The sequence below is a fragment of the Phyllobates terribilis genome, unplaced genomic scaffold, assembly GCF_046119375.1.
Source record: "Phyllobates terribilis strain yellow unplaced genomic scaffold, ASM4611937v1 Scaffold_9__5_contigs__length_417890890, whole genome shotgun sequence".
Taxonomy (NCBI): Eukaryota; Metazoa; Chordata; class Amphibia; order Anura; family Dendrobatidae; genus Phyllobates; species Phyllobates terribilis.
In genome coordinates, this window is record NW_027362769.1 from 377,870,340 (window position 1) to 377,889,215 (window position 18,876).

The 18,876-nt window shown below is 56.9% G+C and overlaps 1 protein-coding gene across 1 annotated transcript in view; it reads left to right on the top strand.

Annotated features, from left to right (window-relative positions):
• Nucleotides 1-18,876, top strand: part of LOC141161415 (uncharacterized) — a 160,648-nt gene that overhangs the window by 69,355 nt on the left and 72,417 nt on the right. The window contains 6 exon segments of the mRNA XM_073646225.1: nt 2,317-3,201; nt 4,006-4,522; nt 6,578-6,708; nt 8,386-9,078; nt 9,424-9,645; nt 10,854-11,456. Coding sequence (XP_073502326.1) covers nt 2,317-3,201; nt 4,006-4,522; nt 6,578-6,708; nt 8,386-9,078; nt 9,424-9,645; nt 10,854-11,456 — 3,051 coding nt within the window.

The window sequence follows — 18,876 nt, forward strand, 5'->3', positions numbered from 1 at the left end:
CCGACTCAGCAGACTCCACCGACTCAGCAGACTCCACCGACTCAGCAGACTCCACCGACTCCACAGAGAACACCGACTCCACTGACTCCGCAGACAACACCGACTCCGCAGACACCACCGACTCCACCGACTCCACCGACTCCACAGACTCCACCGACTCCACAGACTCCACCGACTCCGCAGACAACACCGACTCCACTGACTGCGCAGACAACACCGACTCCACTGAGTCCACAGACAACACCGACTCCACTGACTCAGCAGACTCCACCGACTCCACAGACACAACAGACTCCACCGACTCCGCAGACAACACCGACTCCACTGACTCCGCAGACAACACCGACTCCACTGACTCCGCAGACAACACCGACTCCGCAGATAACACCGACTCCGCAGACAACACCGACTCCGCAGACAACACCGACTCCACAGACTCCACAGACTCCGCAGACAACACCGACTCCGCAGACAACACCGACTCCGCAGACAACACCGACTCCACTGACTCCGCAGACAACACCGACTCCACTGACTCCGCAGACAACACCGACTCCGCAGACAACACCGACTCCACAGACTCCACAGACTCCACCGACTCCGCAGAATACACCGACTCCGCAGACAACACCGACTCAGCAGACAACACCGACTCAGCAGACAACACCGACTCAGCAGACAACACTGACTCAAAAGACAACACCGACTCAAAATACAACACCGACTCAAAATACAACACCGACTCAGCAGACCACACCGACTCAGCAGACAACACCGACTCAGCAGACAACACCGACTCCACTGACTCCGCAGACAACACTGACTCCGCAGACTCCACCTACTTCACTGACTCCACAGACTCCACCGACTCCACAGACACAACAGACTCAGCAGAGATCACCGACTCATCAGACAACACCGACTCAGCAGACAACATCGACTCAGCAGACAACATCGACTCAGCAGACAACACCGACTTAGCAGACAACACCGACTCAGCAGACAACACCGACTCAAAAGTCAACACCGACTCAAAAGACAACACGGACTCAGCAGACAACACCGACTCAGCAGACTCCACTGACTCCGCAGACAACACCGACTCCACTGACTCCGCAGACAACACTGACTCCGCAGACTCCACCTACTTCACTGACTCCACAGACTCCACCAACTCCACAGACTCCACAGACTCCACTGCCTCCGCAGACAACACCGACTCCACTGACTACACAGACAACACCGACTCCACTGACTCCGCAGACAACACCGACTCCACCGACTCAGCAGACTCCACCGACTCAGCAGACTCCACTGACTCAGCAGACTCCACTGACTCCACCGACTCCACTGACTCCGCAGAGAACACCGACTCCACTGACTCCGCAGACTCCACCGACTCAGCAGACTCCACCGACTCAGCAGACTCCACCGACTCAGCAGACTCCACCGACTGAGCAGACTACACCGACTCAGCAGACAACACCGACTCAGCAGACAACATCGACTCAGCAGACAACATCGACTCAGCAGACAACATCGACTCAGCAGACAACACCGACTCAAAAGACTACACCGACTCAGCAGACAACACCGACTCAGCAGACAACACCGACTTCACTGACTCTGCAGACAACACCGACTCCTCTGACTCCGCAGACAACACCGAATCCGCAGACAACACTGACTCCGCAGACTCCACTGACTCCACAGACTCCACTGACTCCGCAGACAACACTGACTCCACTGACTCCACAGCCAGCACCGACTCCGCAGACTCCACCTACTTCACTGACTCCGCAGACTCCACCGACTCCACCGACTCCACCGATTCCACAGACTCCACAGACTCCACAGACTCCGCAGACAACACCGACTCCACTGACTCCGCAGAAAACACCAACGCAGCAGAAAACAACGACTCAGCAGACAACACCGATTCAGCAGACAACACCGACTCAGCAGACAACACCGACTCAGCAGACAACACCGACTTCACTGACTCCGCAGACAACACCGACTCCACTGACTCCGCAGACAACACCGACCCCGCAGACAACACTGACTCCGCAGACTACACCGACTCCGCAGACTCCACTGACTCCGCAGACAACACCGACTCCACTGACTTCGCAGACAACACTGACTCCGCAGACTCCACCTACTTCACTGACTCCACAGACTCCACCGACTCCACAGACTCCACTGCCTCCGCAGACAACTCCGACTCCACTGACTAGACAGACAACACCGACTCCACTGACTCTGCAGACAACACCGACTCCACTGACTCCGCAGACAACACCGACTCCGCAGACAACACCCACTCTGCAGACAACATTGACTCCGCAGACAACACCGACTCCGCAGACAACACCGACTCCACAGACTCCACAGACTCCACCGACTCCACAGACAACAAAGACTCCACTGACTCCGCAGACAACACCGACTCCACTGACTCCGCAGACAACACCGACTCCACTAACTCCGCAGACAACACCGACTCTGCAGACAACACCGACTCCGCAGACAACACCGACTCCGCAGATAACACCGACTTCCAAGACAACACCGACTCCACTGACTCTGCAGACAACACCGACTCCACTGACTCCGCAGACAACACCGACTCCGCAGACCACACCGACTCCGCAGACAACACCGACTCCGCAGACTCCACCGACTCAGCAGACTCCACCGACTCAGCAGAGTCCACTGACTCCACCGACTCCACAGACTCCACTGACTCCACTGACTCCGCAGGCAACACCGACTCCACTGACTCCGCAGACTCCACCGACTCCGCAGACAACACCGACTTTACAGACTCCACAGACTCCACCGACTCAGCAGACTCCACCGACTCAGCAGGCAACACCAACTCAACAGACAACACCGACTCAGCAGACAACACTGACTCAGCAGACAACACCGACTCCACAGACTTCACCGACTCCACTGACTCCGCAGACAACACCGACTCCACTGACTCCACAGACAACACCGACTCCGCAGACAACACTGACTCCGCAGACTCCACTGACTCCACAGACTCCACTGACTCCGCAGACAACACTGACTCCACTGACTCCACAGACAGCACCGACTCCGCAGACTCCACCTACTTCACTGACTCCGCAGACTCCACCGACTCCACCGACTCCACCGATTCCACAGACTCCACAGACTCCACAGACTCCGCAGACAACACCGACTCCACTGACTCCGCAGAAAACACCAACGCAGCAGAAAACAATGACTCAGCAGACAACACCGATTCAGCAGACAACACCGACTCAGCAGACAACACCGACTCTGCAGACAACACCGGCTCCGCAGACAACACCGACTCCGCAGACAACACCGCCTCCGCAGACAACACTAACTCTTCAGACTCCGCCTACTTCACAGACTCCACAGACTCCACCAACTCCACAGACTCCACAGACAACACCGACTCCACTTACTCCGCACACAACACCGACTCCACTGACTCCGCAGACAACACTGACTCCGCAGACAACACCAACTCCGCAGACAACACCAACTCCGCAGACAACACCGACTCCGCAGACAACACCTACTCCGCAGACTCCACCGACTACGCAGACTCCACCGACTCAGCAGGCAACACCGACTCCACTGACTCCGCAGACAACACCGACTCCGCAGACACCACCGACTCCGCAGACAACACCGACTCCGCAGACAACACCGACTCCGCACACTCCACCGACTCAGCAGACTCCACCGACTCAGCAGACTCCACCGACTCAGCAGACTCCACCGACTCAGCAGACTCCACCGACTCAGCAGACTCCACCGACTCAGCAGACTACACCGACTCAGCAGACTACACCGACTCAGCAGACTACACCGACTCAGCAGACTACACCGACTCAGCAGACAACACCGACTCAGCAGACAATACCGACTCAGCAGACAACACCGTCTCAGCAGACAAAACCGACTCCGCAGACAACACCGACTCCGCAGACAACACCGACTCCGCAGACACCGACTCAGCAGACAACACCGACTCCACTGACTCCGCAGACTCCACCGACTCAGCAGACTCCACTGACTCCACCGACTTCACTGACTCCGCAGACTCCACCGACAACACCGACTCCACTGACTCCGCAGACAATACAGACTCCGCAGACTCCACCTACTACACTGACTCCACAGACTCCACTGACTCCACCGACTCCACCGACTTCGCAGAAAACACCGTCTCCACTGACTCCGCAGACAACATCGACTCCACTGACTCCGCAGACAACACCGACTCCACTGACTCCGCAGACAACACCGACTCCGCAAACAACACCGACTCCGCAGACTCCACCGACTCAGCAGACTCCACCGACTCAGCAGACTCCACTGACTCCGCAGATAACACCGACTCCATCGACTCCGCAGACACCACCGACTCCGCAGACTCCACCGACTCAGCAGACTCCACCGATTCAGCAGACAACACCGACTCAGCAGACAACAGCGACTCAGCAGACAACACCAACTCAACAGACAACACCGACTCAAAAGACAACACTGACTCAGCAGACCACACCGACTCTGCAGACCACACCGACTCTGCAGACCACACCGACTCAGCAGACAACACCGACTCAGCAGACAACACCGACTCCAATGACTCCGCAGAATCCATCAACTCAGCAGACCACACCGACTCAGCAGACAACACCGACTCAGCAGACAACACCGACTTCACTGACTCCGCAGACAACACCGAATCCGCAGACAACACTGACTCTGCAGACTCCACTGACTCCGCAGACTCCACTGACTCCGCTGACAACACCGACTCCACTGACTTCGCAGACAACACCGACTCCGCAGACACCACCGACTCCGCAGACTCCGCAGACTCCACCGACTCCGCAGACTCCACCGACTAAGCAGACTCCACCGACTCAGCAGACTCCACCAACTCCACTGTCTCCGCAGACAACACCGACTCTACTGACTCCGCAGACTACACCGAATCAGCAGACTCCACCGACTCAGCAGACTACACCGACTCCGCAGACTCCACCGACTCAGCAGACAACACCGACTCAGCAGTCAACACCGACTCAGCAGACAACACTAACTCCGCAGACAACACTGACTCAGCAGACAACACACACTCAGCAGACAACACACACTCAGCAGACAATACCGACTCCGCAGACAACACCGACTCAGCAGACAACACCGACTCAGCAGACAACACCGACTCAGCAGACAACACCGACTCCACTGACTCCGCAGATAACACCGACTCCATCGACTCCGCAGACTCCACCAACTCCACCGACTCAGCAGACTCCACCGATTCAGCAGACAACACCGACTCAGCAGACAACACCGACTCAGCAGACAACACCAACTCAGCAGACAACACCGACTCAAAAGACAACACCGACTCAAAAGACAACACCGACTCAGCAGACCACACCGACTCAGCAGACAACACCGACTCCACTGACTCCGCAGACTCCACCAACTCAGCAGACCACACCGACTCAGCAGACAACACCGACTCAGCAGACAACACCGACTCCACCGACTCCGCAGACTCCACCGACTAAGCAGACTCCACCGACTCAGCAGACTCCACCGACTCAGCAGACTCCACTGACTCCACCAACTCCACTGTCTCCGCAGACAACACCGACTCTACTGACTCCGCAGACTACACCGAATCAGCAGACTCCACCGACTCAGCAGACTACACCGACTCCGCAGACTCCACCGACTCAGCAGACAACACCGACTCAGCAGACAACACCGACTCAGCAGACAACACTAACTCCGCAGACAACACTGACTCAGCAGACAACACACACTCAGCAGACAACACACACTCAGCAGACAATACCGACTCCGCAGACAACACCGACTCAGCAGACAACACCGACTCAGCAGACAACACCGACTCAGCAGACAACACCGACTCCACTGACTCCGCAGATAACACCGACTCCATCGACTCCGCAGACTCCACCAACTCCACCGACTCAGCAGACTCCACCGATTCAGCAGACAACACCGACTCAGCAGACAACACCGACTCAGCAGACAACACCAACTCAGCAGACAACACCGACTCAAAAGACAACACCGACTCAAAAGACAACACCGACTCAGCAGACCACACCGACTCAGCAGACAACACCGACTCAGCAGACAACACCGACTCCACTGACTCCGCAGACTCCACCAACTCAGCAGACCACACCGACTCAGCAGACAACACCGACTCAGCAGACAACACCGACTTCACTGACTCCGCAGACAACACCGACTCCACTGACTCCGCAGACAACACCGAATCCGCAGACAACACTGACTCCGCAGACTCCACTGACTCCGCAGACTCCACTGACTCCGCTGACAACACCGACTCCACTGACTTCGCAGACAACACTGACTCCGCAGACTCCACCTACTTCACTGACTCCACAGACTCCACAGACTCCACTGCCTCCGCAGACAACACCGACTCGACTGACTACACAGATAACACCGACTCCACTGACTCTGCAGACAACACCGACTCCACTGACTCCGCAGACAACACCGACTCCGCAGACACCGACTCCTCAGACTCCGCAGACTCCACCGACTCCGCAGACTCCACCGACTCAGCAGACTCAGCAGACTCCACCGACTCAGCAGACTCCACCGACTCAGCAGACTCCACTGACTCCACCAACTTCACTGTCTCCGCAGACAACACCGACTCTACTGACTCCGCAGACTACACCGAATCAGCAGACTCCACCGACTCAGCAGACTACACCGACTCCGCAGACTCCACCGACTCAGCAGACAACACCGACTCAGCAGACAACACCGACTCAGCAGACAAAACTAACTCCGCAGACAACACACACTCAGCAGACAACACACACTCAGCAGACAACACCGACTCCGCAGACAACACCGACTCAGCAGACAACACCGACTCAGCAGACAACACCGACTCAGCAGACAACACCGACTCCACTGACTCCACAGACAACACCGACTCAGCAGACAACACCGACTCCGCAGACAACACCGACTCCGCAGACAACACCGACTCAGCAGACAACACCGACTCCACTGGCTCCACAGACTCCACGGACTTAGCAGACTCCACTGACTCAGCAGACAACACCGACTCGGCAGGCAACACAGACTCAGCAGACAACACCGACTCAGGAGACAACACCGACTCAACCGACAACACCGACTTAGCAGACAACACCGACTCAGCAGACAACACCGACTCAGCAGACAACACCGACTTCGCAGACAACACTGACTCAGCAGACAACACCGACTCCACTGACTCCGCAGACTCCATCGACTCAACAGACTCCACTGACTCAGCAGACAACACCGACTCAGCAGACAACACCGACTCAGCAGACAACACCGACTCAAAAGTCTACACCGACTCAGCAGACAACACCAACTCAGCAGACAACACCGACTCCACTGACTCCGCAGACAACACCGACTCCACTGTCTCCGCAGACAACACCGACTCCACTGACTCCGCAGACAACACCGACTCCACCGACTCAGCAGACTCCACCGACTCAGCAGACTCCACTGACTCAGCAGACTCCACTGACTCCACCGACTTCACTGACTCCGCGGACAACACCGACTCCGCTGACTCCGCAGACACCACCGACTCCACTGACTCCGCAGACTCCACCGACTCAGCAGACTCCACCGACTCAGCAGACTCCACTGACTCCACCAACTCTACTGTCTCCGCAGACAACACCGACTCTACTGACTCCGCAGACTACACCGAATCAGCAGACTCCACCGACTCAGCAGACTACACCGACTCCACAGACTCCACCGACTCAGCAGACAACACCGACTCAGCAGACAACACCGACTCAGCAGACAACACTAACTCCGCAGACAACACCGACTCAGCAGACAACACACACTCAGCAGACAACACCGACTCCGCAGACAACACCGACTCCGCAGACAACACCGACTCAGCAGACAACACCGACTCCACTGACTCCACAGACAACACTGACTCAGCAGACAACACCGACTCCGCAGACAACACCGACTCCGCAGACAACACCGACTCAGCAGACAACACCGACTTCACTGGCTCCGCAGACTCCACCGACTTAGCAGACTCCACTGACTCAGCAGACAACACCGACTCAGCAGGCAACACAGACTCAGCAGACAACACCGACTCAGTAGACAACACCGACTCAACCGACAACACCGACTCAGCAGACAACACCGACTCAGCAGACAACACCGATTCAGCAGACAACACCGACTTCGCAGACAACACTGACTCAGCAGACAACACCGACTCCACTGACTCTGCAGACTCCATCGACTCAACAGACTCCACTGACTCAGCAGACAACACCGACTCAGCAGACAACACCGACTCAGCAGACAACACCGACTCAAAAGTCAACACCGACTCAGCAGACAACACCGACTCAGCAGACAACACCGACTCCACTGACTCCGCAGACAACACCGACTCCACTGACGCCGCAGACAACACCGACTCCACTGACTTTGCAGACAACACCGACTCCACCGACTCAGCAGACTCCACCGACTCAGCAGACTCCTCTGACTCAGCAGACTGCACTGACTCCACCGACTCCACTGACTCCGCAGACAACACCGACTCCGCTGACTCCGCAGACAACACCGACTCCACTGACTCCTCAGACAACACCGACTCCACCGACTCAGCAGACTCCACCGACTCAGCAGACTCCACTGACTCAGCAGACTCCACTGACTCCACCGACTCCACTGACTCCGCAGAGAACACCGACTCCACTTACTCCGCAGACTCCACCGACTCAGCAGACTCCACTGACTCCACCGACTCCACCGACTCCGCAGAGAACACCGACTCCACTGACTCCGCAGACTCCACCGACTCAGCAGACTCCGCCGACTCAGCAGACTCCACCGACTCAGCAGACTCCACCGACTCAGCAGACTCCACCGACTCAGCAGACTCCACCGACTCAGCAGACAACACCGACTCAGCAGACAACATCGACTCAGCAGACAACACCGACTCAAAAGACAACACCGACTCAGTAGACAACACCGACTCCGCAGACTCCGCAGACAATACCGACTCAGCAGACAACACCGACTCAAAAGACAACACCGACTCAGCAGACAACACCGACTCAGCAGACAACACCGACTCCACTGACTCCGCAGACTCCACTGAGTCAGCAGACAACACCGACTCCACTGACTGCACCGACTCCACTGACTCCACTGACTCCGCAGTCAACACCGACTCCACTGACTCCGCAGACTCCACCGACTCAGCAGACTCCACCGACTCCACTGACTTCACCGACTTCACTGACTCCGCAGACAACACCGACTCCACTGACTCCGCAGACAACACCGACTCCGCAGACAACACCGACTCCGCAGACTCCACTGACTCCGCAGACTCCACTGACTCCACTGACTCCGCAGACAACACCGACTCCGCAGACTCCTACTTCACTGACTCCGCAGACTCCACCGACTCAGCAGACTCCACCGACTCCACTGACTCCGCAGACAACACCGACTCCACTGACTCCGCAGACTGCACCGACTCCACCGACTTAGCAGACTACATTGAATCAGCAGACAACACCAACTCAAAAGACAACATCGACTCCGCAGACTCCACCTTCTTCACTGACTCCACAGACTCCACCGACTCCACAGACACCACAGACTCCACCGACTCCGCAGACAACACCAACTCCACTGACTCCGCAGACAACACCGACTCCACTGACTCAGCAGACAACACCGACTCCACTGACTCAGCAGACAACACCGAATCCGCAGACAACACCGACTCCACAGACTCCACAGACTCCACCGACTCCGCAGACAACACCGACTCCGCAGACAACACCGACTCCGCAGACAACACCGACTCCACCAACTCAGCAGACAACACCGACTCAGCAGACAACACCGACTTCACTGACTCCGCAGACAACACCGACTCCACTGACTCCGAAGACTACACCGACTCCGCAGACAACAGTGACTCCGCAGACTCCACTGACTCCGCAGACAACACCGACTCCACTGACTCCGCAGACAACACTGACTCCGCAGACAACACTGACTCCGCAGACAACACTGACTCCGCAGACTTCACCTACTTCACTGACTCCACAGACTCCACCAACTCCACAGACTCCACTGCCTCCGCAGACAACACCGACTCCACTGACTACACAGCAACACCGACTCCACTGACTCCGCAGACAACACCGACTCCACTGACTCCGCAGACAACACCGACTCCACAGACAACACCGACTCCGCAGACTCCACAGACTCCGCAGACTCCGCAGACTCCACCGACTCAGCAAACTCCACCGACTCAGCAAACTCCACCAACTCAGCAGACTCCACAGACTCAGCAGACTCCACTGACTCCACCAACTCCACTGTCTCCGCAGACAACACCAACTCCACTGTCTCCGCAGACTACTCCGAATCAGCAGACTCCACCGACTCCGCAGACTCCACCGACTCAGCAGACAACACCGACTCAGCAGACAACACCAACTCAGCAGACAACACCGACTCAGCAGACAACACTGACTCTGCAGACAACACCGACTCAGCAGACAACACCGACTCCGCAGACAACACCGACTCAGCAGACAACACCGACTCCACTGACTCAGCAGACAACACCGACTCAAAAGACAACACCGACTCCACTGACTCCGCAGACTCCAGCGACTCAGCAGACAACATCCACTCATCAGACAACACCGACTCAGCAGACAACACCGACTCAAAAGACAACACCGACTCAAAAGACAACACCGACTCAGCAGACAACACCGACTCAGCAGACAACACCGACTCCGCAGACAACACCGACTCCGCAGACTCCACTGACTCCGCAGACAACACCGACTCCACTGACTCCGCAGACAACACCGACTCCGCAGACTCCACCTACTTCTCTGACTCCACAGACTCCACCGACTCCACAGACACCACCGACTCCACCGACTCCGCAGACAACACCGACTCGACTGACTCCGCAGACAACACCGACTCCACTGACTCCGCAGACAACACCGACTCCACTGACTCAGCAGACAACACCGACTCCGCAGACAACACCGACTCCGCAGACTCCACAGACTCCACCGACTCCGCAGACAACACCTACTCCACCGACTCCACAGACACAACAGACTCCACTGACTCCGCAGACAACACCGACTCCACTGACTCCGCAGACAACACCGACTCCACTGACTCCGCAGACAACACCGACTCCGCAGACAACACCGACTCCGCAGACTCCACAGACTTCACAGACTCCACCGACTCCGCAGACAACACCGACTCCGCAGACAACACCGACTCAGCAGACAACACCGACTCAGCAGACAACACCAACTCAGCAGACAACACCGACTCAAAAGACAACACCGACTCAAAATACAACACCGACTCAGCAGACCACACCGACTCAGCAGACAACAGACTCAGCAGACAACACCGAATCCACTGACTCCGCAGACTCCACCGACTCAGCAGACAACACCGAATCAGCAGACAACACCGACTCAGCAGACAACACCGACTTCACTGACTCCGCAGACAACACCGACTCCACTGACTCCGCAGACAACACTGACTCCGCAGACTCCACTGACTCCGCAGACTCCACTGACTCCGCAGACAACACCGACTCCGCAGACAACACCGACTCCGCAGACTCCACTGACTCCGCAGACTCCGCAGACAACACCGACTCCGCAGACTCCTACTTCACTGACTCCGCAGACTCCACCGACTCAGCAGACTCCACCGTCTCCACTGACTCCGCAGACAACACCGACTCCACTGACTCCGCAGACTGCACCGACTCCACCGACTTAGCAGACTACATTGAATCAGCAGACAACACCAACTCAAAAGACAACACCGACTCCGCAGACTCCACCTTCTTCACTGACTCCACAGACTCCACCGACTCCACAGACACCACAGACTCCACCGACTCCGCAGACAACACCGACTCCACTGACTCCGCAGACTCCACCGACTCAGCAAACTCCACCGACTCAGCAAACTCCACCAACTCAGCAGACTCCACTGACTCCACCAACTCCACTGTCTCCGCAGACAACACCAACTCCACTGTCTCCGCAGACTACTCCGAATCAGCAGACTCCACCGACTCCGCAGACTCCACCGACTCAGCAGACAACACCGACTCAGCAGACAACACCAACTCAGCAGACAACACCGACTCAGCAGACAACACTGACTCTGCAGACAACACCGACTCAGCAGACAACACCGACTCCGCAGACAACACCGACTCAGCAGACAACACCGACTCCACTGACTCAGCAGACAACACCGACTCAAAAGACAACACCGACTCCACTGACTCCGCAGACTCCAGCGACTCAGCAGCCAACATCCACTCATCAGACAACACCGACTCAGCAGACAACACCGACTCAAAAGACAACACCGACTCAAAAGACAACACCGACTCAGCAGACAACACCGACTCAGCAGACAACACCGACTCCGCAGACAACACCGACTCCGCAGACTCCACTGACTCCGCAGACAACACCGACTCCACTGACTCCGCAGACAACACCGACTCCGCAGACTCCACCTACTTCTCTGACTCCACAGACTCCACCGACTCCACAGACACCACCGACTCCACCGACTCCGCAGACAACACCGACTCGACTGACTCCGCAGACAACACCGACTCCACTGACTCCGCAGACAACACCGACTCCACTGACTCAGCAGACAACACCGACTCCGCAGACAACACCGTCTCCGCAGACTCCACAGACTCCACCGACTCCGCAGACAACACCTACTCCACCGACTCCACAGACACAACAGACTCCACTGACTCCGCAGACAACACCGACTCCACTGACTCTGCAGACAACACCGACTCCACTGACTCCGGAGACAACACCGACTCCGCAGACAACACCGACTCCGCAGACTCCACAGACTCCACAGACTCCACCGACTCCGCAGACAACACCGACTCCGCAGACAACACCGACTCAGCAGACAACACCGACTCAGCAGACAACACCAACTCAGCAGACAACACCGACTCAAAAGACAACACCGACTCAAAATACAACACCGACTCAGCAGACCACACCGACTCAGCAGACAACAGACTCAGCAGACAACACCGAATCCACTGACTCCGCAGACTCCACCGACTCAGCAGACAACACCGAATCAGCAGACAACACCGACTCAGCAGACAACACCGACTTCACTGACTCCGCAGACAACACCGACTCCACTGACTCCGCAGACAACACTGACTCCGCAGACTCCACTGACTCCGCAGACTCCACTGACTCCGCAGACAACACCGACTCCGCAGACAACACCGACTCCGCAGACTCCACTGACTCCGCAGACTCCGCAGACAACACCGACTCCGCAGACTCCTACTTCACTGACTCCGCAGACTCCACCGACTCAGCAGACTCCACCGTCTCCACTGACTCCGCAGACAACACCGACTCCACTGACTCCGCAGACTGCACCGACTCCACCGACTTAGCAGACTACATTGAATCAGCAGACAACACCAACTCAAAAGACAACACCGACTCCGCAGACTCCACCTTCTTCACTGACTCCACAGACTCCACCGACTCCACAGACACCACAGACTCCACCGACTCCGCAGACAACACCGACTCCACTGACTCCGCAGACAACACCGACTCCACTGACTCAGCAGACAACACCGACTCCACTGACTCAGCAGACAACACCGACTCCGCAGACAACACCGACTCCACAGACTCCACAGACTCCACCGACTCCGCAGACAACACCGACTCCGCAGACAACACCGACTCCGCAGACAACACCGACTCCACCAACTCAGCAGACAACACCGACTCAGCAGACAACACCGACTTCACTGACTCCGCAGACAACACCGACTCCACTGACTCCGAAGACTACACCGACTCCGCAGACAACACTGACTCCGCAGACTCCAGTGACTCCGCAGACTCCACTGACTCCGCAGACAACACCGACTCCACGGACTCCGCAGACAACACTGACTCCGCAGACAACACTGACTCCGCAGACTTCACCTACTTCACTGACTCCACAAACTCCACCAACTCCACAGACTCCACTGCCTCCGCAGACAACACCGACTCCACTGACTACACAGACAACACCGACTCCACTGACTCCGCAGACAACACCGACTCCACTGACTCCGCAGACACCACCGACTCCACAGACAACACCGACTCCGCAGACTCCACAGACTCCGCAGACTCCGCAGACTCCACCGACTCAGCAAACTCCACCGACTCAGCAAACTCCACCAACTCAGCAGACTCCACAGACTCAGCAGACTCCACTGACTCCACCAACTCCACTGTCTACGCAGACAACACCAACTCCACTGTCTCCGCAGACTACTCCGAATCAGCAGACTCCACCGACTCCGCAGACTCCACCGACTCAGCAGACAACACCGACTCAGCAGACAACACCAACTGAGCAGACAACACCGACTCAGCAGACAACACTGACTCTGCAGACAACACCGACTCAGCAGACAACACCGACTCCGCAGACAACACCGACTCAGCAGACAACACCGACTCCACTGACTCAGCAGACAACACCGACTCAAAAGACAACACCGACTCAGCAGACAACACCGACTCAGCAGACAACACCGACTCCGCAGACAACACCGACTCCGCAGACTCCACTGACTCCGCAGACAACACCGCCTCCACTGACTCCGCAGACAACACCGACTCCGCAGACTCCACCTACTTCTCTGACTCCATAGACTCCACCGACTCCACAGACACCACCGACTCCACCGACTCCGCAGACAACACCGACTCGACTGACTCCGCAGACAACACCGACTCCACTGACTCCGCAGACAACACCGACTCCACTGACTCAGCAGACAACACCGACTCCGCAGACAACACCGACTCCGCAGACTCCACAGACTCCACCGACTCCGCAGACAACACCTACTCCACCGACTCCACAGACACAACAGACTCCACTGACTCCGCAGACAACACCGACTCCACTGACTCCGCAGACAACACCGACTCCACTGACTCCACAGACAACATCGACTCCGCAGACAACACCGACTCCGCAGACTCCACAGACTCCACAGACTCCACCGACTCCGCAGACAACACCGACTCCGCAGACAACACCGACTCAGCAGACAACACCGACTCAGCAGACAACACCGACTCAGCAGACAACACCAACTCAGCAGACAACACCGACTCAAAAGACAACACCGACTCAAAATACATCACCGACTCAGCAGACCACACCGACTCAGCAGACAACAGACTCAGCAGACAACACCGAATCCACTGACTCCGCAGACTCCACCGACTCAGCAGACAACACCGACTCAGCAGACAACACCGACTCAGCAGACAACACCGACTTCACTGACTCCGCAGACAACACCGACTCCACTGACTCCGCAGACTCCACTGACTCCGCAGACTCCACTGACTCCGCAGACTCCACTGACTCCGCAGACAACACCGACTCCACTGACTCCGCAGACAACACTGACTCCGCAGACTCCACCTACTTCACTGACTCCACAGACTCCACCGACTCCACAGACTCCAGAGACTCCACCGACTCCACTGCCTCCGCAAACAACACCGACTCCACTGACTACACAGACAACACCGACTCCACTGACTCTGCAGACAACACCGACTCCACTGACTCCGCAGACAACACCGACTCCACTAACTCCGCAGACAACACCGACTCCACTGACAACACCGACTCCACTAACTCCGCAGACAACACCGACTCCGCAGACAACACCGATTCCGCAGACAACACCGACTCCGCAGACAACACTGACTCCGCAGACAACACCGACTCCACTGACTCCGCAGACAACACCGACTCCACTGACTCCGCAGACAACACCGACTCCACTAACTCCGCAGACAACACCGACTCCGCAGACAACACCGATTCCGCAGACAACACCGACTCCGCAGACAACACCGACTCCCCAGACAACACCGACTCCACTGACTCTGCAGACAACACCGACTCCACTGACTCCGCAGACAACAACGACTCCGCAGACCACACCAACTCAGCAGAGAACACCGACTCCGCAGACTCCGCAGACTCCACCGACTCAGCAAACTCCACCGACTCAGCAAACTCCACCAACTCAGCAGACTCCACAGACTCAGCAGACTCCACTGACTCCACCAACTCCACTGTCTACGCAGACAACACCAACTCCACTGTCTCCGCAGACTACTCCGAATCAGCAGACTCCACCGACTCCGCAGACTCCACCGACTCCGCAGACAACACCTACTCCACCGACTCCACAGACACAACAGACTCCACTGACTCCGCAGACAACACCGACTCCACTGACTCCGCAGACAACACCGACTCCACTGACTCCGCAGACAACACCGACTCCGCAGACAACACCGACTCCGCAGACTCCACAGACTCCACAGACTCCACCGACTCCGCAGACAACACCGACTCCGCAGACAACACCGACTCAGCAGACAACACCGACTCAGCAGACAACACCAACTCAGCAGACAACACCGACTCAAAAGGCAACACCGACTCAAAATACAACACCGACTCAGCAGACAACAGACTCAGCAGACAACACCGAATCCACTGACTCCGCAGACTCCACCGACTCAGCAGACAACACCGACTCAGCAGACAACACCGACTCAGCAGACAACACCGACTTCACTGACTCCGCAGACAACACCGACTCCACTGACTCCGCAGTCTCCACTGACTCCGCAGACTCCACTGACTCCGCAGACTCCACTGACTCCGCAGACAACACCGACTCCACTGACTCCGCAGACAACACTGACTCCGCAGACTCCACCTACTTCACTGACTCCACAGACTCCACCGACTCCACAGACTCCACCGACTCCACTGCCTCCGCAAACAACACCGACTCCACTGACTACACAGACAACACCGACTCCACTGACTCTGCAGACAACACCGACTCCACTGACTCCGCAGACAACACCGACTCCACTAACTCCGCAGACAACACCGACTCCACTGACTCCGCAGACAACACCGACTCCACTAACTCCGCAGACAACACCGACTCCGCAGACAACACCGATTCCGCAGACAACACCGACACCGCAGACAACACTGACTCCGCAGACAACACCGACTCCACTGACTCCGCAGACAACACCGACTCCACTGACTCCGCAGACAACACCGACTCCACTAACTCCGCAGACAACACCGACTCCGCAGACAACACCGATTCCGCAGACAACACCGACTCCGCAGACAACACCGACTCCCCAGACAACACCGACTCCACTGACTCTGCAGACAACACCGACTCCACTGACTCCGCAGACAACAACGACTCCGCAGACCACACCGACTCAGCAGACAACACCGACTCAGCAGACAACACCGACTCCGCAGACAACACTGACTCCGCAGACAACACCGACTCAGCAGACAACACCGACTCAAAAGACAACACCGACTCAGCAGACAACATCGGCTCAGCAGACAACACCGACTCAGCAGACAACACCGACTCCACTGACTCCACAGAAAACACTGACTCAGCAGACAACACCGACTCCGCAGACAACACCGACTCCGCAGACAACACCGACTCAGCAGACAACACCGACTCCACTGGCTCCGCAGACTCCACCGACTCAGCAGACTCCACTGACTCAGCAGACAACACCGACTCAGCAGGCAACACAGACTCAGCAGACAACACCGACTCAGCAGACAACACCGACTCAGCAGACAACACCGACTCAAAAGTCAACACCGACTCAGCAGACAACACCGACTCAGCAGACAACATCGACTCCACCGACTCCGCAGACAACACCGACTCCACTGACTCCGCAGACAACACCGACTCCACTGACTCTGCAGACAACACCGACTCCACCGACTCAGCAGACTCCACCGACTCAGCAGACTCCACTGACTCAGCAGACTCCACTGACTCAGCAGACTCCACTGACTCCAACGACTCCACTGACTCCGCAGAGAACACCGACTCCACTGACTCCGCAGACTCCACCGACTCAGCAGACTCCACCGACTCAGCAGTCTCCACCGACTCAGCAGACTCCACCGACTCAGCTGACTACACCGACTCAGCAGACAACACCGACTCAGCAGACAACACCGACTCAGCAGACAACATCGACTCAGCAGACAACATCGACTCAGCAGACAACACCGACTCAGCAGACAACACCGACCCAAAAGACAACACCGACTCAGCAGACAACACCGACTCAGCAGACAAAACCGACTCCGCAGACAACACCGACTCCGCAGACTCCACTGACTCCGCAGACAACACCGACTCTGCAGACAACACTGACTCCGCAGACTGCACCTACTTCACTGACTCCACAGACTCCACCGACTCCACAGACACAACAGACTCCACTGACTCCGCAGACAACACCGACTCCGCAGACTCCACCGACTCCGCAGACAACACCGACTCCGCAGACAACACCGACTCAGCATACAACACCAACTCAGCAGACAACACCAACTCAGCAGACAACACCGACTCAAAAGACAACACCGACTCAAAATACAACACCGACTCAGCAGACCACACCGACTCAGCAGACAACAGTCTCAGCAGACAACACCGAATCCACTGACTCCGCAGACTCCACT